The following is a 26,227-nucleotide window of genomic DNA, read 5'->3' as shown; positions in this document are numbered from 1 at the left end:
ATGAGTGGAGTGTGGCTTGCCCTGCACTTAGCGTGGATGTACGCGCCGCACGTACTGTATACGCGGGGCAACAAAGGAGGGTGAGTAGTAGGATGGGTCCTCCCCAACGGTGGGTGGAAAACGATAATTAATGGACAAGATAGGGGGCAGGAAAGAAAAGGTAAACTGCGTCCGAATATCGATTCGTGTTTGCGCGGGAAAAACCAGGTCCCGTTCGAAGCCCGGTCGCTAGTCACCGTCCCGAGTCCCGTGGCGGCGCTAGCGCCGCGGCGCGCGGCGCGCTCGAAAGGCCGCTCGCGGGATGCGCGCACAGCAGAAACGCGGCTGGAGTCACGCGCTTGCAGTCCGTGCGGCGCCTTGGCGAGCCTGGCGAGGGACACACTGTGCGCGAGGCGCGCGCGCGCGATTGCGCTCCACGCAGTCCACGACGTTCGTCGCCTCCTTTGTTGCTCGAAGAGGAGGCACGGCGGCACCGCAGAATCGGAGTACGCCCCCCGTGCGCTGCTCCTGCGGATAAACTCCGCGCTCTCCCTCCTGCACGCACCACGTGGGCACACATGTCGGCAGCCACGGGTGCCCTGCATTGCCTCCTGTTGGCTGCGCTCGAGGCCGGTGAGTGGAGACGCTTTGCGGGAGTTCTCACCAAAGTGGGACGTGTAGCGCGTGGGGCAAGATGTTTCCTATATTTGCTTACGGCGCGAAGTAAGCAAACTTACGTCGCTCTAGTCGTGTCGTCTTTCATCAATGTAGATATTTGAGCCTGTCGGTATGTCATATCGACGAAGAGGCGGAATTCCAAAAGTTCTCTTTTGCAAGCGCGTTTTCCCATTGGTTAGCCATCTTCGCTAAGAATATTTTCCGCATCGCGATTGTCTGAAGTACTCTCTCACGAAAATCTTTAGCGTAAGACATTTTTCTGAGCGCGTATGCAGGTTTCTCCGTTGAAGCGTAAACGTTACTGCGATCCAGAACAAAGAAACACCGAGACACAGATAAACGATAACCTATAATGCTTGCGCTACATGGGAAAAGTCATTCCTGCGCTGCAAACCAACATTCGAGCATACTATCTCATCCTGCCGGCAATAAGTACGTGTGAGGGTTCTTAGCATACGAGATATAGAGCGAACTAAGCGTGACTGGAAATATTTAAGGGTCCTTTTAAGGCACGAGTGCTATAAATGCGACTGTAAAACACAACAGCTAATGAATTCACAATGTATTATACTGAAGCATAGCCGGTGCGTGTTGAGTTTCAGAGTCATCTGTCGGGCCAAGGGCTTAATAAGGCTTAAATGTCAGTTGCGTATACATTGAGATGCGGTATTAGACGTCACAGATTCCACAGACAAAAATATAACGCTGGAGCAATAGTGCACAGTGGCGCGGAGCACACAGGAACATGTAAACCTAATGCCACAAGCTCTCGACTAACTTAAGGTGTCACACATCTGCACGGTAAAGTTTTTAAACGTTTCTTAAGCGCAACGTTCCTGAAGTTTCTTAGCACACGTGCATGTTCAATGTCGCGTACTCCCAGGGTTAGAAAATCCAGATTTCTTGTTATTTTTCGCTTTCATTGCTTCGCTCTCGCTTACATATCTGTCGAAAGTTAAAAACGCAATACTTGCTTCGCAATGGCATGCCGGCCCGAGTACATTAGAGCTGCTGACATTAGCATCAAGTAGAATCAATATTAATGCCAATAAGATGTTGCAAAATGCGCACTCGTGTTTCAGTCTAAGCTTAGCTCAATATTACTGTAAGTCGGAGCCACAGCAAAGAACAGGAACACGTTCAACTTTACGGCGAGAGAGAATAGTCTGACACTTTTGTGACGGATTGCAATCTGCACGATTCTTGCGAAGTAGCCCTCTGTCCAGCTTAACCACGTGATGTCCTATAAGCACGCTGATTGGCGAAGGTAAGCATTACGTCGCGCACTGGTCTTTATTAAAACACGGCTTAATTGTCATTCGTGCGAATATAAACAGCCGAGGCATCTCACCGAAACTGTTGTCTGATATCCGTGACCCGGCGCTTGTAATTTTTTTGCAAAAATTTCGTTACATATGCATTTCTCGAACAGCTGGCTACAGATGAACTGAACTCTTAATATTATAGGTGTTAAGTAAAAAAGTGCTGGTAATTATACCACACTGAAAATTGTCAAACGAGCAATCTGTCAATTTAAACACAATTACTCTGCTTAATTACATAGCCCTTCAAGTATCCTGTGCTTAATTTGGAAGCAAGGTAACGAAAGCACTCACGTTCTGACTACGGTGTTTCATCTATGAGAAAGTAGAAAGGCGCAACAGCCGCGAGTTTAAGGAAAAAAAAAGTAGTAACAGTTTTCCCGAACTAAACTTCAATCTAAACGAGGCGAGCTTCACCGATCTTTGAATATCCACTGATGGTATGCGCTTCATTTTCTCACTGACTATTCAAATTGTCTTCTAGTCAAGTCACGTACTCCTTCGAACTTTCTCAGCCTAAGCAGAAACTTTCAGCGAAAGTGGACGAGTGATTCAAGCTTATGTTCTCTTTCAAGTATTAGCGTACTCCCCATAAGCACATCCGCTCAAATGTTTCTCGATATTGCGAAAGGGGGCTTAGGGCTTAGCACCTCACTTTGCGCGAGAGCGATATATTTACCTGTTGACTCCTCCGATAAGCAATCGCTGCGCGAGCTATCTTTAGAGCTTTCGCAGAAGCTGGCGAATGTCAGCATATGCCGAAAATGTGGTTAAGCCAGCTTGAAAAAAAAAAAAAAAGAAATGAAGGGGGGGGGGGTCATGGAGAGCGAGATATAATTTATCCCAATTTCTTTACCGAGTCACGCAAAATAGAATTACCGTTGAAAGATGTCTCAGTCAGGCACCTTCGTGCTAATCGGTGCCAATAAAGAACAGAATGTTGGCATGGAGGAAGAGCGCGAGGAAGTAGCGCTCTCAAACTCTCCTAACGACAACTGCGAACGATTGTTACAACTCCTGCTCATAGAAAAGATGCTACTAACCACAGCGGCGATTTCATGATTCCCTGATATCTGCTTGCCGCTGTGAAGACACTGCGCCGAATAAACGTGTCAAGAGGCATTTGCTGAACTGTGTCTCACGACGGAAAATTAAGTTCTGTGCAGCGCCAGCCACAACTCAGTCGCAAATGCAGCGACGACTTCATTGCTCTTAATATGTTTAATAGATAGAGCCTATTTCGACTAAAAACTACATGTCACAAGTAGACCATTTTGTGAATATAATGTAGTGCAAATATCCAAAGGCATGCGTAACATGTACGACTATTGACAGTATGCACGCATCTGTATTCCAGTATGTGGACATAATAATTAAGCTCACGCAAAATGAGGAAAGGAATGCTCAAGATAAGATATAAATCAAACATTTCATGAATGACAGAATACGGCGCTTAAAGCGCCTGCGATATCGGTGAACTCTAACCAGCATTGCGACTATATTTATGACCACTTCCACCTAATCTAACCTCACTTAACCTAAGCTAAATTAGCTCCAGCTTAATTTTAAGTCGAATAGCGAACGTCTTCAGTTTTAAGATTACACAGTGGCTGTTAATTCTAGTGTCGCTGACTGCTTTGGCACATACAGTCTCCGATACATAGGGAAAGAGCTCAATAAAAACTGAGAAAACAGAGGCACTAATGGTTGCTTGCGCAGAAAAGAACAATTGCGCGCACCTTAACGTCTTCCCGAGTGAAAACAAAGACGGAATAGCTTATAATTAGGAACAGTTGGCGTATAAGATACAATCACTGACGCGTTAACATTTATTGGCGGATCTAGTTCGTAAGAAAGATGGCGTGCGAAGGAGGTAAACTGGCTGGTTTTTTAACAACGCTGTCAGAAAAAAGTGGCCCGCAACCTATCTTGAGGTCAGCAATGTTATATCATCTTCCCTTGAAGGGCTTTTAATCAAATATCGAGGACCTCTTTCCTGCGAGGCAGCAGTAAAGGTTACATTAGTGTAACGGGCTTGAAAGTGACAGCGTGTACATCCTACCGCTAGCCGCCGCTTACCGCTACCCACACGAATTCTGAAGAGACACCTTTTGTTGTTGTTGTTGTTGTTGTTGTTGTTGTCAGAATTTCTGCGGAATTATTTAATTTACGACACATATATAAATAAGCAAGCTAATAAACAGACAAAATAAATAACAAAATATATTGCTCCGCTTCTCTCGAATGCGGTTGTCGTGGTATCCATGAGCGGAAGCAGCGAAGCGGTAATGCTACACTCCGGTCACTGACCGCGGGTATTAATAATGACACTCGAACGAAGGCCGCACTGCCTCAGCGAAGGGACTCTGACCACATCTGCGTACGAGCGAATGCAGCGAAACGTTTGTGCAAATCGTAATTGATGGGACCATGCTCCCTTGGAGAGGGAGACTCGCGAGTTTAGAAAAAAAAAAAAAAACATCCTCATTCAGTCTTTTTGAGAAACACTTTCTATTGGTCTCGTTAACTTGTCTCACTGCGCGTCTTCTTTTCCGCTGCTTCTAAATTAAAACGCGTTTGTTTCTTACAGAACACTTCCTGGTAACGTCTTTAATCTTGTCTTTGTGGCGGTTCAATAATTTAAAATATAAGAGAATGCCTCCAATCACCAAAAAGTGATGTTGTTCGGCGTTACAGGCTCAGTGAATGACAAGCGTGCATCCTCTGATTTCTCGCACTTTTCAGTGGCGGGTATTCCTTATGTGAAAAACACTTGAAATAACAGTCGTGGGTCAGGAAGTCGATCAAGGCATTATTGAACTGTTTACGCGGCAGTGGCCCATTATAGAGATTGTATTTTTCCACTTCCTCACCTCCTTCCTATACATATTTTTTCGCACGCCTCATTTCCTCTTTACTCTTTCCAGTTTTTCTTCGCGCATTTCTCTTCTCCCTATAGTGTCAGGTAACAAACCATGTTTCTCTTCCGGTTAACCTCCTTGCCATTTCTTCACATCTCTCTCTCTCTCTTTCTCTCTCCATGCTATGCCCGACTGACGAAGAATAGCAAACACGCTGCGTACGAAAGAAGTGATGACTGTAACGGGCTAATGGTTCGCCTGCCTTCGCAACAGTACCTACACCAGAAGCTAGACTCCCATGAGCTCTCACGAGGCGTTGACGATATTGCTTGAACGCGTGCCTTTTCTTTTTTTCCTTTTTTTGCTATAGAGAAACTTACATCGAATCAGGGGACCTGCGGGAACGGGCGGGAGACCGTCAATATGAGTGGCCGAATTCGTGTACAGAGGCTCAATAAATGCGAGAGCAACAGCTAGGGAGACGTAAAGGCAAGGAAAAAAAGAGAGAAATTTTTGAGCTGGACGGGAGGTCGTACTAGTCGATTCGACAATAGCAATAAAAAAAAACTGCGTGAAGGATGTGTACGAAGGATTTCCATAGGGCACTTTCAAAGCGATGGTCCGGACGGTGACCGGCCGATACGTTGTGTTAAAGTGACAGAAAGTTGAGATAGCTGAGTTGGTGGGGACATTCATCATGAAAGAAGGTAAGTCACGGAAACACAGATAAGAAAGAACAGACCCAAAACCCGGCGTTTGTGTTGCGTTGTTCTCTTCTCTTTTGTCCGTGTTTGCACTCGCACGCCTCACCCTTTTTTTTTACGTTGTATTAAATGTCATTATTTGTGGCCTTGCTTGACCATTGTTGTCTCTGCCACGTGTTCTCGATTTCGTTCTTAGACTTCTTTATTTCTCTTTATTTATGCCTCCTGCATAAAGCTATTAACAAAACTGTTCTTGGGGATGGGCTAGTGCTCCTGTACTGTAAGGCTGCGGGAACTGTCTCAAGGACAGTCTCATTTGCGTGGACACATCGCAGCTATGCTTGAAAACTACGTGGACTATCAAGCATCGGCCCCATCGGTCACAGTTAAGCTAAAAAAAAAATTAGTCAGTTCTGAGGGTATACACGAGGTTCAGTATAAAAGCCGCAAATTGTTGTTGTTGTTCCTCAGACATTTGGCGCAACCCACTTAGGGGGATAGGCCATGAATCGGACGGCGCCTTTCTTAAAGAATGAATTCAGTTTTTTAAGGAAACGGTTCTAAAAATTAATATTTTATGCGTTACACATAAACAGTAAAACTTCATAAAGCTTAATCAGAGGCTGGCTTCATAAAGCTTAAAGGGAAAAAACAAAACGAAAGAAAAACGGCCAAACATACATGTATGTACAGCTGTGATTAGGGAAAGAAACGTTAGAAAAATAATCTGAACTAAGTCTTACCATTCAAATATTTTGGTCTCCCGTAGGAAATTGCATACAGCGTCGAAAACACTCCTGTGGCTAAAACCAAGCACGGTAGCACCAAATGAAAGAACCACTGGAAGTGACAAATCCAAGCCCATCTTTTGAAGGGGATCTTCTAGTAGTCTTTTCCTTTGGATTTTAAACCGGCAGCATGTCAAAAAGAAGTGATCCAGAGATTCACTCTCACTGCAGTGAAGGCATAAATGTGACTGAGCCAGACCAGACCTGAGAAGGTAAAAGTTCAGTGGCGGGACTCGACATCGTAGCCTGGTAACTGAGTTTTCTTCCTTTCTAGAGGAACACCATCTGCTCTTCCAAGGAAACTTCAGTTGTGGGAAGCCGCAAATTATTCCATTTTTGTGGTTATAGCACGTACAATCACACATTTTAACTTTCTTTTTCAACATATTGCGAACACTGTCGCTAACGTTGAAGACAGCACGCCGTAAAGAACGCATGAATGTTACGTCGCCGTCATGTCCCGTATATGTATATGTTTATATAAATAGAAGCCACAAATAAAAATAATTCAGAAGAAAAAAAAATTCGAATGCACTCGACCGGGGATTCGAACCTGCGACCCTCTGCTCCGCAGCGCGCTACCTTAGACAATTACGCCATGCGTCTTTTTTTCGCCTTATTACGGGTTTATTAATGTCACATGTACATCAATAACAGACACCGTTTACAGTAATGCACAATACTACTACAGTGTCAAGATAACAAAAGAAAAAAAACGGGACTGGCTTTCTTTAAGATTCCTTAAGGTATACCAGAGGTTCAGACCTGGCCAGCCAGTCAGGAACAAAGTCTTGTTGTTGGAGCACATCTATGTATTGAACAATGCTCTCCCGAAAAAGCACACGTGCAGGTCGCCTGTCAGGGTCGCAGTGAAATCTGGCAATTCTCACCCGCCATAAGCAATGGAGGCCAAGAAGCATAATTATAGGTGAAAAGGCATACCATCTTTGTTTTTTAGAAGAACGCCACGCGTAATTCGCTCTCCAGGATACTAACGGCAGAACACAAACGCACGCGGCGTTGGGTGAAACGCACGGGACGCCACACGTGGCGAAATTAAAATTATGCGAGACGCGGGCCATGCTGCATCGTTGCCTCGCTGCGTTTGCGTCGTATCGCTGCGTCGTGTTGCGTCCACCCACGCTAGTTTTCCATTTTGGGGTTGCATCGCACGTCACTCGTGGCCAGTCGGCCAGGGGAAAAGAAGAGCGCCCCGTGGCTCGTGGTGGCGCGAGCTAGTGGGAACGCTTTGACTCTTGTAGACTTATGCCACAGGAGGGAAGAAACGAGACGGCTGAACCAGAATCACAGTATATATCTTACACCGTGACCGGAATCCTCAGGCTAAAACTACAGCGCAAACGCAAAAGGCACCCACACAGACAAGAACGGACGACACAAGCGATGACTATCAACTGCTTTAATCTTTCATACGCAAATGCACATATAAGCCCAAGACAAACTTACAGCACATGCACACAGAACAATAGCTCTAAACCAAAACGTGTAACACGGATGATATTGTATAAGACATGAAATCATATACAGATAGGCGCAGGGACAAAGGAGTAAAGAAGAAGTAAGAAGGACAAAGAAGCGCGTTTGCGCTGTATTTTAGCCTCATAACTAGACCTAAATGAAGTTTTATTTTAGTGACCAGAATCGACGCCCGCAGGAAACGCGAGCCGCGGATTCACATGCCAATTCCAAGCACCGCCTTTATTTACTACTCGTCTTCTCATCGTTGATGACACCGTCATCCTGCAGATAACTTGTTTTCACAAAACATTTCAAAGTCATATTTCCCGATGCATTGTCAACACAATTGCATAAAACGTCAAAGACGATCGATACATCGCATTGCACCTTCTACACTGCTAGACAGGGACCAGGAAACATCGCACAGCATCCTGAATCTGAGATTGTATGTAAATGCAGCCTCAAATGTCGGTTACGAAGTTTGAGCAACGAGCAATGCGGCACACACAAAAAAAAAAAATAGAGAACACGAATATATTTTGTTCATTGTGTTGCTTTTTACATCACCCTTCATCGTATACGCGGGAGCACGTGCAATACGAGGAGCACTTTTTCCGAGAAAATTAGAAGTGCTGTTACCTTTATTCAGGTCACTGCAACCTTGCGTGCAAGCCGTTTCAACGTGATTTATTTAGGAATGGAAGGAAGGCGGGGACTGGAAATGATTAAGCACTTGACTGCTGATCCCTGCGAGACAATTAAAAAATGGAGAGAAAAATTTGTATTTACAATAACACTAGAGGTGTGAGACCACGCCAAAGCAACGTCGAGCTCTGGAGTTTAGCAATGGCCCTCATGCCGAGAGTTAGGCTTCATAAAGGCAACAATAAAGAAAAGAACAGCTTTGAGTCTATCAATTTTGAGTAGAGCACGGGAGCTCCACTACCTTAATTACAATGTGTAAAAATGTTGCTGCCCTCCTTCCTTTTTTTCACGTGGTACACTAACTTACGCCCGGCGAATAAACAAAAAGAAAGAAAACGTTAGGTGAACAGTGTCGCTGGGGCGGTACGTTAATGAGCAGCTGAGAATGAAATCATGGCGCGACCACGAACAACTTGATTAATGAAAGCTTGGCGCATCAATAACAGCTTTCGAAGTAATGAGCGTAAACTGTATAACGGAGGGTATAAGGGGGAACAGATTCGCTTCTTACGCACGTGACAAAAGCGCGAAAAATGATCCTCGTTGAGCGAACACGCATGCGCGCAGGAGAAGAAAAGAAAACGCTTATTTTCAAGAATCGTGAATATTTTAGAAGCAAAGTACGATGAAAGAGGAAGTGGCACGTATTTAATACGCGCTCATTTTCTTTCTTTCCTTTTCAAATCTAAACCGAAGCTGCAAGAATGATCTCAATGAAAAATGGTTCCGATGAAGCATACATATTCAAACAGGAACATTTCCGGAACATGCTGTACTTCCAGCTTTGTAATAGGGTTCGGAAATGCTGGCGTAATGATAAAGAAAGTAAGTTATTCATTCGTTAGACGGAGAAAACAATTCGCATACAACTCGGAGCACGAAGCTAAAGTCACCGTAGATACTATCTACAAACATATTCTGTCTCGATCCAGTGTACAATAGGTACACAACGCGTCTGACAGCGACCCTGGGAAAGGCGACATTTAGTAGCTGATTTCAGTGAGCGTTTGCCAAACAACTAATGCCACGCTTCATACCCGCAAGATATCATTCATTATTTGCCCTTATTCGATTCCTCGTCCGACGTAAATGCGGCCTTCTTTTCCTGCTCCCGCATATTCGAACAAACACGGAGCAGTGATTTCCGGGTGGATAGTGGTATGGTGTACGGCATAACGACTGCATAAGACTGCGGTTTAGACTCCATGATGCCAGACACAACAGCATCGATCGAGAGTTAAGTCTATATAAGCCCTAACGCGCCCACAATGTACTACGCAAACATCGCTACTTGGTCCCGAGTCCCCTGGCGTGCGTGCGGTTTCAGCGAGGCAGGCCGCTCGCAAATAGCACGGACATAGTGAACATCCAAAAATAAGCCAAATTAAAAAAAAAAGAAAGCAAAAGCAGCGCACGAGGAGGCAAAGCGAAGGGCGAGGCTCCACCTCGCGAGACACCACTCCCCCCTCCCTCTTCAAACCCGTCGCTTGGAGCCACGGTCGCCGCCCCGAGCAGCAAAGTGTTCGGTGCGCCGCGGCTTCTCCCGCCGCACGCGATTCACATCCATCGATCATGGCCGAAATGACTTGAAAGACGCGTAGCTTTCGCGCCGTGTTTCCCCCGGCTGTCCGTCATGACGTCGAAGGTTAAGACGGGTTTCTTCGGTCCCCGAGGCGCACCGGCCGGGGCTATCGCTTCAGGCGGGCAAACGACGCTTCCCGTGAAGGATTAGGATGTCTCGCCGAAAGTGCGGCCTTACCACCGCTCGTTACCTGCTTTACTTTTTTTGGACCTCTTCTTTTCTTATCAAAGTGTGAAACGTGAATTTACTACGCCCCGGCACGTATTCTACGCCTTGTTGCGCTCCGCCGCGCTCGGCCGACGCGGAAATCATCCGACGCGGCTTACAAAACGCGGACACGTAAAAACGATGCTTTAACGTTTTTTTCTTTTTTCTTTCGGGTGAAAGAGGACAGAAAAAGCCTACTTGGGAGCAGTAAAGGGCAGTCACTATACGCGGAATAACAGACGACGCGTGAACAATGTTTGAAACCATATACGCAATCAAGTTATGACATACCGCTTGTAACAAATTTTTACTCCTTTTTGCAGATGCTGCATCATGCGACGGTACGTCTTCGCACCATTCGCGCCTGACACGAGCGTAGCTATTTCTAATAAAAGTACGATAAATTTCCGATAAGAAGTTACGCTGATAGGGAGATATTTGAGGGCTGTGTTGAATAAAATGTGTTTAAGGAGATGTTAGTAGAGGCGCCAGCTACTCCTTTACTATCACGTACAGTAACAAGGAAACATTAAAAAGTATTACACCTCTCACAAATTCTTTCTAGCAGTTAATGAGTATTGACACAAGCTATGGGTGCGTGGTCCGAATTCCCGAGCTAGAACACGCGAATTAGTGGCAGTCAATTAAAAAAATACACAAATTACTCGGGAGGACAATCAGAAGCAATCCGCTGTAATAAATGAACACACAATGGACGCGCGCGAACGCACCTTAAATGTGTAATTTCTTGTTGCCCTGATATTACAGTGGTGCAGGCCTCTCTATAGAGAGTTTATTGTATTGGACGAACCACTTGCATTGCTATCAGTATGGTACTTCTCTAACTAAACCTGGCTGAATTTGCATCAGTGCTTTCCTAAATCCTCACAGGCGTAGCTCAGTGAACCTTTGCAGTCGGCACAGATCGGTTTCGCATGCAGTGGAGCCTACACTATTTATTGGCATTTATTCTGTTAATATGCAGCACATATTATTCCCCTCTCTCATCTATCTTTTCACCTTTACCATTTCACCAGTGTAAGGTAGCCAACCAGATGTCTTTCTGGTTATTCTTGCTTCCTTCTGCCTTCAACTCTTTTCTTCTTTATCATGAGTTAGCGACATCAGAGGAGACCATCTTCAGCAACTCTGGTTAGGTGCAGCATTCACGAACCACTTCCTGCATGAGATAGGGTAGTCTATACTACGATGTTGCATTTAGGGGGAAGTAAAGGATGCTCGGAGTAAACTATATGCAGGCTGTTAAACAATAAGGGTTATGCTCGACAAAATGTAGAAGATACGGGCTTAAATTCCAGAGCATTGTTTTTAACGCGGAAATGTTTTATGCTGGAGTTGACCAAGAAATAACACGTCACTTCCGTCACGGAACTGAGGTCATCAAAAGGGTGTGTTGGTATGCGAGAAACAATCTCAGAAATCTTCACCTAGAACCGCCTGTGGGAACTGACTGCCTTTTTTTATTGATAAAGCTCACCCTAAGTCTGGCATTTCGCCATCCACTAGTTGCCTCTTTTTAACAGCGGATCTGTTTAAGCTTTGGGTAAATCCCCTCGGGATCATCATTCGCACTCTCTAGCCGAGCTGTGAGAACGAAGCCTGGCGAGAGGGAGAGCATGGCTAAAGCTAAGTGGGTGAGAGGGAAGACTAGTATAGCGAGTTGAACCTGGTAGAGAAAGGGTATCGACATGGAGAGGGTGGACCTGGGTAGAGAGGAGGAGAACAAACGCGAAGTTATGGCGGTAGCGGAAAAGGTGGTGTGGAGAGGAGGATAGAGCAGGAGCATGATTGGCGCTGCCGGTGAAAGGAGTAGACCGAAAGGATTCGCGCACAGGTGGTGCTGGTGAAAGAGGAGCAAGCGCGCGGGGATGCCAGCAGCTCTGCTGTTTGTACTACTGATAACGGCTTAGGCCATAATGAAGTTAAATGGAGAATCAGGATACAAAGTTCTTCTATCTGTTAATTATTGAAATATTCCGACGAGCTGAAGAACATGAGCCCAAGTAGGTCGCTTGTGCTTCGCGCATGGTGTAACAGATGGGTAACGTCCAATATGGATGCGTCTCAACAGCCCCGTAGGAAACGAACTCTCATATTCATACAGGTATCCCGAATACTCTTTTAAATGCGAATGCATTTCTTAGTCGGGGCATGTCAGGCGTCTGTCGGTGTCCGCGCGCCGGCAGGTGTTATCTGTCCGCTCTCACTCCCTGTCCCATAGCAACAGCTGCGGGCGCGCGCTCTTATCCTCGCCCCTAGCAACCGCAGCAGGTGGTGCGGGCGGAGTAGCGGAGAGTGAGTGGAGAGGTGGAGCGCGCTCTGGCGTGTGAGGGCGCTTCCCTCCTACACCATCTCCTACCCTCCTACCTACACCCTCTCCTACCCTCTCCTACACGGGAGCTCCGCCGAGCTCCTGCGTGTGTGGAGAGAGTGTAGGAGAGGGTAGGTGCAGTGCTTCGCCGCTCCTTCTCTCGCCGTTCGCTCTCTCTCCTCCCTGCGCCCCACTCTCCCGTCCGCTCGCTCGCACGTATCTATAAATGGAGTGAAGCGATTACTACGCTGTGTACTCTCGGCGCAAGAAATGCATTCGCATTTCCTCACGATTCCCTTCGGGGAGGTGGGGGCATTTTTTGTTTAACGTGATGTTTTCATTGCAAAATGTCCACCTACGCGGGTGTGAGTCGCTTGCGAGTACTTAGTGTAATCACGGCGATATCCTGAAACTGTACCAACAACGAGGCACAGCGTCCCTAAGTGAGTAAAGCAGATTCCCATCACTTCATGTCGTCGTACCCCTTTCACGGCGCTTCGCTTTGGTTCTACTGGCAGATGGGCCTTGTCTGACTACTAAAACTTTAAACGTCGCTGAACGAAAAATTCATCGGTATTTCGATATGTTTTTCTGCTCGTGCTATCGACGGAGCACACCACCGAAACAGTGCTCTGCACTTTAAAGGAGTGGTGACAGAAAATTTGTGAACCTCTGTTTTTTGCTCTTAATCAATGACTACTGACTCGATAATAGCGGCGACGAAACTCATTTGCCCCAGCGCGAGACGAATGTTTAATTATATGCTCGTATGTTATAACCGGAGGCAGTTTCGATTTCGAAGAGCACTCGGTAGCCCCGTGACGTAGATGGTCTACTTGGTAAACAAGACCGCAAGAACCAGTGACGTCACTGGCCAGCTTCTGCTATGTTGTCAGTGCTGCTGTTTCGTTTGCTGTGTTGAGCGTTGCGAGTGCTTGTTTCCTCGATTGTCAAACTACGTTGCTTATCTAGTGCGGCGATGGACGAAAGAGCTGGCAGGAGTGTAAAAATCAGTAAGAAAATCTCGATTCACTTTGCGAATCTCGCCAATAGCTGCGATTTTGGTCTTGTAGTCGTTGTCCAACTGAGGCGACATTTTCCGCCAGGCTTGGAGTAGCCGCAGCATTAGACGTGCTGAAACATTTTCGCTCCGATCATTCGTAAAGTAGCAGGATGAGAAGTGACGAAGGAAGCATTGAAATCACAACATTGGCACCCTGTAACAGTGTTTATGCGTAACATGCAAATGACGTGATGTACGCCTTACTGACTCATATTTATATCGGGCAACGCCGCGTTCTCAAGGCATACCAATCCCACGTACGCACGTCGGAGGGTCGAAGCAGTTATCTGTCCACTACGCAATATGATCCCGGCAGCAGAGAGCTTTAGTTCGTCTGTAGACTTCCTATCGTTTGCGGGTACCTGGTTACCGGAGCTGTTGACGGCTGCAGCAGCAGCAGCAACTGCGTACAATGGATGGATGGATGGATGCTATGAGCGTCCCCTTTATAACGAGGCGGTGACAAGTGTGCCACCAGGCTCGAAAAAAAAAAAAAAACCTTTACTCTTTTTTTTTAGCGTTGGCCTAGTGTCTTTACTTCAATTAAAACTATTTTACTCCAGAAGAAAAAAAAAAACTTAAGTTTTCAGCTCCGTTCTGTGCCCTTTACGGCAGAATGTCCTTATTTTTTTCCCATTATTTATTTTTGTCCTTTCTCTTCAGTTTTCTGCCACCAATACTCTAACTGTCTCTTACTTATTTCAATCGCGGGTGTGTTCAGCTTTCCATTGTCTCTAAAACCCAAGGCGTCATGTAGGCTCGTACCCAAACGTACACCTGGGTGGATGTCTCCACATTCAATCAGAACATGCTCCGCCGTTTCCTGATCTTCCCCGCAGCACGTGCATTGTTCTTCTTCTTTACTGAATCTCGCTTTATAACTACCCGTTCTAAGGCAAACTGATCTCGCTTCAAACAGTAAAGCGCTTCCCATTATATTGTCGTAAAATGCCTCCCTCCTTATTTCATTTTTGCCCTTTCGTTAGTTACTCAAAGCCGGTTTTTTCTCCGTAACTGCGGAGCCCGTAGCGACATCTTGTGGCGTTTTGTCCAACTACAATACTTTTTTTTTTCGATTTTTTCCGTCGCGTTATAGTTCTTGTCGGGAAAAAAAGCAATGAGAATACTGTGAGTTGCTAATTATCTCACTGCAAATGCTTTACATAGAATCAGCAAGCGGGTAAGTCGCTGCGATGTTATATTGTTGGTCTCTGGTTGGGCTAGGCATCATCAGGTGTCGCTACCAGCTTTGTCGGTCTCGTACACGCCTCCGGTAACCCGGCCAGAACTCGTGACGTACGTGGTATCCACTCGGTGACCTCATCGTCTTTTGCTTCTATTTCCGATCCGGCACTTTCACGAACTCAACAAAGTCAGTCACAGTTCGCTGTGACTGCGCTGAAACCGCAGCACAGTCACAGCGAAAGCTGGAAGAGCGGCGTTGTAAGCTCTCTTGGGGCTACAATACAAGTACTCTAGAAAGATACCCACTACGCCATAAATCACAATTTTTGTGAAGTTGGGAAGCACCTACTAAGCCATTATTCGTCATTCTGCGGAGAAGCGAAGCACCAGCTACGCGTCTGTAAGGCATTATGTGCACTTTGTTGACGCGACGACTGATCACGATGAAGAATTATGGCTCAGCCCTTTGTAATGGGTTGAAAGCTTTAAACGGCTCACCAGTTATGTAATTTGCATTGGGTGACGCCCGCTCGCTATTTTCCTCTCCCGTCATGCTGTATAACATACGTTGACGTGGGAGAGAGACGGGGGGGGGGGGCGAAGAACTTTACTGAGACCCCGAGGAAATGGATCATGCGCTTATGGGCTTCCTTGGCAACCAATACAAGTGCACTTGCGAGGAACCCACTACGCTATAAATCATTGTAATTTTACTGAGACCCCGAGGAAATGGATCATGCGCTTATGGGCTTCCTTGGCAACCAATACAAGTGCACTTGCGAGGAACCCACTACGCTCTGAATAATTGTAATTTTTGAGAAGTAGGGCAGCAGGCACGGTGCCATTTTTCGTCATTTTACGGAGAGCCATGGTACCTGCTAAACGCATGTAAGGCATTATGCGCACTTTGTTGATGCTGTGCCTGATGACGATGAAGAATTATGGCAGATCCCTTTGTAATGGGTTGGAAGCATTCAACAACCTACTCGTTGCGCAATTCGCATTGTGTGACGCCTGGTTACAGAATTCGCGTTGTGCGACGCTTGGTGCTTATTTTGCTCTTCTACCACGCTATATTGCATATGCTAATGTGGTTCCTTCCCGACATGAAGCCTGTATAGGACCTGTTTGCAAAGCAGTTTCAAGCACCGGCGTGGCTCAGAGGTTGAACACCGGGCTCCCACGCAGAGGGCCCTGGTTCCATCCTGGAATTTTTTTCTTATTTACTCTTTTTTCTTATTTCGAGCGATACTGGTTACGGACACCGGCGGCGGCGGCGGACAACTACGGCGCCAAAAACGGCCGGTGAAATGATCTCATAACAGCTTTCGCTGTAAAAATTGCGAAGCTTCCAAAACATTGCGGCGCGGCTTGCGCTGAGTGGTGCTAACAACTTTGTTTTTCGGTTTAAACGCAATCATACCAAAATAAATAAATAAATAAATAAATAAATAAATAAATAAATAAATAAATAAATAAGAGCGCATGGCAGCATAGTTGCACAAAGCGTCGCAGGACACCGCCTCTATTCGCGCTATTGCCACTTACAGCTCCGATGATCTGGCGACTAGTAATAGCAAAAAAATCAGGGAGGCCTAGAAAAGGAAAAAAAAAAGAAATTATAAGTAAAATAGACAGGGGGTTCTGTATCAAACATCCATTGTGAATAAGTATAGAAACCCGATGAAGGCGGGACCACTATTAGCTATGCCAATTAAGGATGAAGTATCGTCAGCTTACCTGTTAAGGTAAGACAATAGCAAATTACGTGCCTATGCGAAATTGCCTGAAAATAGTAGTTCGGACGCTCATGAGAAAAACGGTGCATTTGGTATAAATGTTTCTCGAATCCCCCATCTAACATCTATAAGATAGCTCCTAATAATTTCCATTATTATAATGCAAACTCAATTTCACTATTTTATTAAGCGGTAAAGTAGAATGGTTTACACTCTACTCAAAGCCCGCCGCGGTGGCCTAGTGGTTATGGTGCTCGACTACTGACCCGAAGGTCACAGGAACGAATTCTGGCCACGGCGGAAGAATTTTCGATGGAGGCAAAAATCTTTGAGGCCGGTGTATTCAGGTTTAGGCGCACGTTGAAAAACCCCAGGTGGTCGAAATTTCCGACGCCCTCCACCACGGCGTCTCTCATAATCATAGCGTGTTTTGGGGACGTTAAACCTCAAATATTATTATTACTGTATACTCAAGGCACGCCCACATAACTATATATTCGTTTTCAAAATCTCCTTGGCAGAACAGTAAATTCAAGCGAAGTATAAATGTGTAAACAGCAGCAAATATAACGCAGACATTTAAAAGTAGCAACAAAGCAGTGGGATTCTTTTGGCAGCCCTTTACAAAAGAGATATTTCATCGACAAAACAGGAAAAAACCATAGAGACCTAGGAAATGTATCATATCCAAAAGAAGCGCAGATAAGAAAGCGTTTGTGCTAACAATAAAATTATGATTTAAAAAATTTTGAAAAAAAGATAGCAAGAAGAAAAAGATACGGTACACCGAGATATCTTTTGCTAGGTAAGGGCTTGTTCTAATAGATCGAGCATCGGTATCGGTAGAGCTGTAGTCCTTAGAACATTATCTGCATATAAGCCAATGTCATCGTATGTAAGGCAAACTTACGTCCACCAAGTCCTTCAAGTCGCTGTTGTGTGAAAGCCATGAGACTCGAAGCAACTCCGTTCTTGCATTCTTCAGATTATGCAACGAAGCACCACGCAAGAGAATCTTCAATAACGACACGAAAGCGACATAAGAATTTCCGTGACAGACGCTGCGCTCATAACAGTGCGCGGCGCACGACCGCGGCTAAGAGAAAGTGTCATGGAACTGACACAAATAAAACGAAAAAAAAATCGAGAAAACAAGAACTACGTGGGCTGGGTGTAGACGTTCGCGCGCGTGTTTGTGTCGAGACTGCGCGAGAGCTGCCACTTGACTCGGTTCCACCCATAGGGACGCGCAGACCTCATCACCTGACCTCACTAGAGGACTCTGACAGAAAGATAAATTTATGTCGCTGCCCTTAGTTTTATTCATATGGCTTAGTGGCGCCAGTAACAGTTTCAGAAGCGGAGTTCAGCCCGCGATAATTGTTTCACACGGCGGTGTTGCGATAGCAGTATCTTGTATCTTAAGATACACGATACATTATTGAATGTATCAGAAATACAGATACAGATACTCGTTTTGCGAGACGTATCGCGATACAGATACAAGATACCCAAAGAGTATCTAAGATAGTATCTAAGATACATGTATCTTCGATACTGTCCAGCACTGCTCTGAATCTACTGCACGCACCTGTCTTATTAAAACAGGAGACGCATTTTGAAATGCTTGTATGCAGGTAGCGAGTAGAGGATGGTGAATAGTTGTAAATGAGCGAACTTCAAACTAAAACAGCGGGTGCTTCGACAGCTAAGAACGTCGCCTCACGTTTGGAGTGCCGTACTCTTCCGTATGCATGGTGCACGTCTCTTCCCACACGCACCTCCCGATGTTCACCGAGGATTCGAGGTAATGAATAATGAAGCGATGCTGCGAGCCTAAACCGTGGAAGGCTTGTGAAGCGTGCGGGGGGGGGGGGGGGGGATGAGCCATTAAAAATGTATAAGCCCCCAACCAACGACTCTTCAAGCAAACACATTATTAATCCGCGCACTTTTCAGAGCCGCAACAATATATAGATGCGTTCGTTAGGGCGAACGCCTAACGCGATCTCTGCCAGCAAGCTTAATTCCAAAATCGCCTTTTTTTCTATCTCTTCTCTTCTACAAAACATTAGCCATCTCGCAGATTTACGGAGACTGCGTTTGTAGCGAGAATTCGAGCTGGGAACGAGCGTTCCGCAGCCGGTGTTCGAGAAAAGGGTCTGGCGTTACAGCGACGTCGACGAAATATTGTGAATAAGCAATGCCATTCGTAGATAACGTGCAATATTAACCGCTTCCTCAAGCTCGCAATGCGCAGGAGCCTCTCGAAGCAACACAATACTGTCCGTGTCAGGCGAATGCACGTGGACTGCTCTGGCGATGCGTTCGTGGAAAACAAGCTGTAGCGAGACTTTTCGAAACTTGTAGCACACTAAGAAGGACACGTATTCAGAATGCGAAGACGGGACGACGCCCTTCGTGCTGTCTTTACATTCTTAATCGGTGTGCTTCTTAGTGAGCTACAAGTTTCGCCATGTATCACAACTATCACAACATTCTTACATCCTTTTGAGTTATAGTGACAGAGTAAGAATACGTGGTCAGGTGAGGAATTTGCAAAGACCCGGTGCGTGCAGCTTAGTTACGATTTGTTTCCGTACACTAGTACACAAAGAATTACTGGTTGCTTTAAAAAGGCTGTCGAGATTCAATAACCCTGTGCGGACACTGGGACCAAGCCTAGTGTTACAATTCACTAAGAAGGGAAAAGGGAGAGGATGAGGTAGGGAAAATAAAAAAAAGGAGGAAAAGGAGGAAGGAAGGAAGGGGTAGGCGTACGGGAAAGAAATAGGGGAGGAGCCTATTGCACAGTATCGCGCACAGGAGCCAGATAAATCTGGAAATCAAAAGGGCAGCCGGTGGAGGCAATGCACGTGCCCCTGTGATCCAATAGACGACAGTGGGATGGCGCCACTGCCGTGAAGGTTTAGAGGAGAGTCAGGAAATATTCTCTGTGCTACGAGTTCATTATTGTTTTCGTCAAGTATAACAGCTCTTTGCTTATTGGTGTATAGTTTCCGTGAAGATCCAACAGATTTTCTCTTGCTTCGCGTAAGAAAAAAATAAAAATAAATAAAGGCTATGTTCATAAACACACAAAAAAATTACAGTCCATTTAGCTATCTAAGGAGAGTGAAAACAAATGTTTATGCTCTCACGAGAAACTTCTTAAATCACTTTGACGATCTGAGTCCACTGCATCGTTACTTCCTCTTGTTTTCTTCTGTTTCGCTCGCCTAGACATCACCACTGGTTTTACATGCTGAGACTTAGTCGCCGAAGGGTTCATTCACATTTTATTCTACTTTCATTGACTTTCCCATTTGATTTACTGTGAATTCACATTTGATTAGCTTTAATTCACTAGCATTTCATTCACATTATTTCACTTTAACATATCATTCACTGTTAATTCACAATTGATTCGTTTGCATACCCTTACTACCTTAGTTAACTTCAGTTCACATATGTTTCACCTTTATCAATTTTACTTCGCATGCGATTGACTTTTAATTCCCTACATTTCTCTTTTGAATCAATTTATTTTCTCTAATATATATTTCATTCACCTTATGCGCTAATTATCCCTTCTAATGCCTTGGCAGCCTTGCCGTTACTACATCAAGTCCCACCCCCTTGAAGCTTTTTACTCGTCGCCCGGTATTGTACTATCTCCGCGATCGGCCCACCTAACGTTTGGTGCCATTTGTGTTCACGCCTCCGGAAGCCGGATTTTTTCTCATGAGCCAATGACCTACAAAGACCTACGCTATTCTGCATAACATTGGAGCGTCCAATAGACAGAAGAAAGCCGTGATCAGGCCGTCCGTGAATACGACCAGCACTGAAGGCGTAGAAAGGCGCAATAAATATTAGCTGTTTGACTCAGGTATTTATTCACAGAATTTTTGTATATATTTTGCTCTGCTCTCTCCAATGGCACACAATGAACACGTCATTCCTTGGATAGGAAGACTGGACAACACGTTCAAGAGGGTTTTTTTTTAATTTGTTGAGGAATGCTGGACAAAGAATCCTGTTGTGCGTTTGTCATGTTTTTGCAGTTACCTACATAACGACGAATGCATAAAAGTCTTCGATAGCCAGTGCTGTTTGCATCGCTGTTGTAACAATGTCAAACAGTATCTCGCACCGCATGCCTGGCAGACTGTAAAGCGTCTTCGATGTAGCAGTAAATAAAAGAAATTTCTTCGAGGCACCGTCACGTACGTTAGAGCGTACTGGCGATGATAAAACCACCAATGAATATTTAAGCAGGAAGTGAGATCTAAATTCTGTCAGAACAACGTATCTTTTTTTTTTCTGTGAATTGAAGCGTATCTGCTAAAGTGCTCGCGCTTTAACTCGCCAACGATGTTGGGCTGCATCACGTGCTTGCCAGAACCTCGTAACTTCTTCGTCCACACGGGAGCTTGTAGAGATTCTTCCCTGGCAGCACTGCTAAGGCATCTTTCCGGTTTCGCATAGCTGGAAATGGCGACACGGTTTTCGCATTGCACAGTTCTTCCTGTGACTTCTCCCGTTGCTTTCTGCACGTTGCTAACTCGCGACAGAATGCCGACAGAATTTCTGTGCTTCCGCGCTTGATCGCACAACTTCCCTTATACCGAATTGCAAATTGCGCCTCAGCAACCGTTCCCTATCCACGTATATAGCCGAACTTGCCGGAGAAACAGGCAGCCCCGTTGAACACGGAAAGGGCGAATCAGTCGCTCGTGCGACCATGCATGCAGAAGGGGATCACGGGTATGCATAGTTCGGACTAGTGTACGGCGCAGTTTCTTTTGGAAGGTGTTTTTTTCGCAGAGAGTTCCACGTGCACTGGATACTGAGGCCGTTACGGAGGCCTTCGGCAACCGCAAAGCACGTGTCGCAACAGCGTGACGGGATGCCTACGCGTGCCCAACGCGCGCAGCCAGCTATGCCATTGGCCTATAGCGCGCGCCAGCCGGAAATTGGATCGGCCTCGTTCGATGTCTGGCACTTCCTCCGCTCGAGTTGATGCCCTTATAACTGCGCGCCCCTCTTTTGCCTTGTAGTGAGCCGTTCCCCGTCTTTGCATCTTTACCGCTTGTGACTTCTCGTATCTATCTATCTATCTATCTATCTATCTATCTATCTATATATATATATATATATATATATATATATATATATAGATAGATAGATAGATAGATAAAGTTTTGAAAGTCTTTTGAAAGAATTTAATACAACAAATTGGTGGCTATTGAAGCTCCACATGTTTTCTTTTTTGTACGCCGTTTCTTTTTTTCCCGCGTCGTCCTCATCGCCAGCTGTTTAGCCGGAATCGTTTAACAAATTATAACTGACCCAATTCCCTCCTTTCGATTACAAGTGATCTCGTCTGATTACGCCTTACAAATGGCGATAAGGCTTTGGCACGTAATGCAACAACGCTGACGCCATATTCGAGAATATCCCGACAGTCAAGCACGAAGCAAAGACTTGCACGCAGAGCACGCGCAATAAAAGTTTAAAAAGCTTGTGTGAAATGCAAAGAAGTATAGTTCTCATCCATCCGTAAACAGTCCGAAGGAACGGAAAACCCATGCATTTTCCAGAAGAAAGGCTTCGCAGCTGAAGGAACATTCGCGGTGGCCACAGGATCGAAGCCAGGTTGTACATCTTTTCAGACGGTCGCTCGGCCATTTAAGTTAACCGGGACGTTTCCACGTTTATGTTGCAGCTTCCAATGCTTCCGTAACATCGCGTCTTCATAGCACACATTTTCTCTCACTGTAATCACGTGTGATACGATTCCCTTAGTTGACGCTAGCAACAATAGTGCAGGCAAAGAAATAAAAATAAGAAAACGTCTCGATCAAAGTTCATATGGCACAGTATGTTGCATTGAAAGAGACACTTTTTCCACTTCTGTTCCCGTCAATGCATATCATTCAAATGCGGAAAGATGGCCCCAAACGCTAGATGCTCTAAATTTAATGCCTTACTGAGGATGATCCCCAGAAAGTCACTTTATCGCCGTTCATTTGTTTCTCATCGTTCGCGCGATCTCGTTTCAACCAAAGGGATTCCACCTCTTGCCCTTAGACGCCCCTCTGTTGCAACTCCAGTTTATATTCTTCATCCTTCGACTTCAGATTTCTTTTTAGCGCTCTTTGTAGAGAAACACTGGCGGCATTGGGTTTTTTTCTCGCGATCGCGTTCTCAACTGCCTATAACATTTCTTCTTCCTTTTTTTGCTTTGCCCTGCTACTTCCGGGGCATGACAATCGCGACAGCAATGGCAAGAGCGCTTGGCGAGCAAGCACGAAATGTCCTTGTAACAGGCTTCAGAAAACGTCTCTTTGCCTAAAGCGTCGCGCTCTATACCCTCCACCTCCTCCCCCCGCCCCTCGTTCCCTTCGATTCTTACCAACGGACGCCCACTACTTCTTTTCAGGAAAGAAGTTGTTGCAAAGACCATGCGCTCTTCTTGTACCCCGCAGTCGCATTTGCTTTCTCTCTTTTTATTTAAACCAGCCGGCCGCCTAAGCTAAGGGCGATCCTGCAAGAGGCGACCCGTTATGGCACCATGCTACGACGCTGGGGTCTAAGGAAAAGAGAGGTGAGCTCTTGAATAGCCTCGCTCCCTTTGAACGCCGGGGTGACTTTTCTCTTGTTGCCCCCGCGCACCGTCGAGCAGAAAGTGATGAGAGAAAAGGTCGCCCCAGCTGCTGCATTTTAAGGGAAGTGCGCCGATTGTGTAGACGTTCTCAGAGAAAGGGTCTCCCGCTCCTTTCCCTGCAGGCAGTGCCAGTTTGCTGGGTCGAAGCCTCGCAGAAGACGAGGGCCCCCAGAGAAAGCGATCAGGTTTCGCGTCGCTGCCGTATAAAATGTCTTATTTTGTTATAATTTTTCCCCCTCGGCTACTATTCCTACTTCGAGTTCGGGGCGTTCTTACCCCGTGCAAGTTCCGCGAGCCGTCACCTCGCGCTCTCCAAGTCAGTTTTCCTGTTCCGGCACAAAATGGGAGAGAGATACCGATTTCCGAAGCGCGGAACCTGCAATCGATAATCGATTATACCGGAGCTCGCATTAATTGGTCGATGAAAGCGTTTCTCGTGCTTTGGCACGGACGAGAATACAACAAAAAAAGAGAAGGGCGGATGGCACCGAAGAGGCGCCCGCTCTAAACAAAAGACTGCACATCCGTGCCGTCTCCTGACAACTCTGCACGCCCGATTCAATATGCATTAGTCAAAACATGTTGCCATTCGGGATCTTCTTTTGCTTTTCCTTAATGACAGGCCAGGTGCATCAGCGTGGGCTGAAAGGCGACGGCACGGCGCTCCTTTCGGCGGCCTGAGCTTCTGAAAGTCTGAACGCTGTACGGTGAATTTCCCATTATGTCTATCCTTTTTAGCTGGGCGCCGAAATGATTCCTTTGCATGCCGCTTTCGAAATGAACCACGTAGAAAAAAAAAGCGAGGAAGTAATACTGGAAGACCGTCACGGATTCCCGACGCTCTATGCTTTGAAGCGCGCTCGTGCACGCACGTGAAGTCGCTTAACGTTCGAATCGAAGTAAGAGCTCTCACCAGCGACGTCAGTGATACTAAGCGTTAAGGCTGCCTACGCTCACTTGTCGTTCCCGCGTGTGTGCTTTTCTGTTTATCTCCTTTGTTCTCTCATTCCATCTCTCACTTATTTTTTTGTCTCCCCTTACCCCTTCCCCAGTGCAGGGTAGCAAATCTCATATTTGTCTTCTGGTTAAATCCCGGCCTTTCCTCATGACATTTATCGCTCCCTTTCTGTCGCCGCAGAGGGATCAGGAAATCATTCGTGGAGATATTGGAGTACGCAAGACCTGCTCGTACGGACACGAGATAAGGGCGCACTGTTTCTGATAACGATTCTGAGACCTTATTCAACGTTTTATCTATCGTCACATTCACAATCTATTGATATATATGCCGTTATCGGAGCCTGGCCGCATTCGTTAATGGTGTTACTGCAGTTTTAGTTAACCCTTTACTGCCGGTTGTCGCGAATTCGCGACATACCGAAAGACGCTTTCCAAATAACACACGAAACGCGTGCTGCCTTAAACGCCGGCTATCATGTATTTGCGGCGAACGTAGCTCTTAGCATGAGACATCTAGCGCCATCTCAAGTAAGGTATTCCAAGCTCGAACCCATTGTGTTGTGTATCTGTTGCCGGAGAGCGTGGAGCACGTGCAACAGTTCTGACTTCTTCGTTGTTTTCTACCTAAGCGACGTATGTTCCATCTCCTACAAAGTGTTTTCGATGTGCACACGTCCAAGACGTTGCACACGACACGTTACGTTGTTTTGAAGTACGTTTTTAAAGACGATGGTCTTTCTTGGGGAACTTAAACGCAGAAATTTTGGTCTGTTTTTCTGTCTGTCCTTCTGTCTGTCTTTCTGTTTGTCGGCACGTCCCTCGATTCAGCCACTCGGCCAACGTTGAACCACTTGCCCAAGGGCCAGCCATCGTGAACGGCTGACTAGGTTCATACTTGTGTACATTGTTGATCAAAAAGCAAACATTACGCATATCTGATACCTTCATGGATCACATCGTTGAGCAGGGATATCTGTTTGCGACGCAGAAAAATCATAAAAAAGAACTGGCTCTGTCTCTTCACGAGCTAGATCAATTTCTCGGTGCAGCCACATTCATCTCATGCTGTCGACTCCCTAAGGAGTCGGCTATACTGGGCGGCGGAGTCTATAGAGCTCACACGGTGGCCGACACAATGTCACGTGATCATTGGGAGATAATAAAGTCAAACTTGCATTTATCAACAATGATGACGCCAAGGTACGTCACCCTGAACAGATCCGCTTTATCGATGCGGCGATGCCATAGTTGCGTTGCCTTGAACATAACCCTGTATTGAGCTACATATTGGTTTAAGTGCCGGTTGTCGCGAATTCGAGACATACCTAAAAGTATGCATTAAAAGTTGCATTTTGGATAATAAAACTGCGGATAGAATTAACGGTTGCTATTTAAAGCTGAAAAGTGAAAAAAAAAAAACAATTTTTTTCTTGAACGCTTTCATAATTCAGGCATTAAAGGGTTAAACATCGGCATCAGAACGTCCGTCTGCGTGCCTGCATTGCTCCCTTTGGCCCTCTCTATCCGCTACCGATTCTCTTAACCTGAGCGTAGAGTAGTCAACCGGACTCTCGTCCGGCTGACCTGCCTACATTTCTCTTCATTTCTCTCTCCATTTTCTGTTCCTTTGTAGGTTATTGAACCGGAGGCTTATGAATTTCGCCTGTCGATCGATGTTGTTCTAACAAATTATTTGCTGTAGAGGAAATGGTAACAGATCATACCATCGTTACAACATTAACAGCGTGATCCTAATGGCTTCATTGTGCGGTTTACATTCCTAAGGCGACTAAGGCTACGAGAGAAGAAATATTGGAGGTCTCTGCATAATTTTGAGCATCGGGGGTAAGTACACTGACATCGCGTAGTACACGGGCCTCTAGCATTTCGCCTCCATCGAAATGCGAACGCCGAGGCTACGATCGAACCCGTATCTTTCGGGTCAGCAGCCAAGCACCGTAACCATTGAA

The 26,227-nt window shown here is 45.8% G+C and overlaps 1 protein-coding gene across 1 annotated transcript in view; it reads left to right on the top strand.

Annotated features, from left to right (window-relative positions):
- Positions 1-356: 356 nt before the first annotated feature.
- The window catches only part of LOC119393724 (uncharacterized), a 64,035-nt gene continuing 38,164 nt past the window's right edge, over positions 357-26,227 (top strand). Inside the window, exon 1 of the mRNA XM_037660844.2 lies at positions 357-612. Within this exon, the coding sequence (XP_037516772.1) occupies positions 558-612 (55 nt within the window). The 5' untranslated portion in view covers positions 357-557. The remainder of the gene's footprint in view (positions 613-26,227) is intronic.

The sequence above is a fragment of the Rhipicephalus sanguineus genome, chromosome 5, assembly GCF_013339695.2.
Source record: "Rhipicephalus sanguineus isolate Rsan-2018 chromosome 5, BIME_Rsan_1.4, whole genome shotgun sequence".
Lineage (NCBI taxonomy): Eukaryota > Metazoa > Arthropoda > Arachnida > Ixodida > Ixodidae > Rhipicephalus > Rhipicephalus sanguineus.
This window is presented reverse-complemented; position numbering and strand designations above follow the sequence as displayed.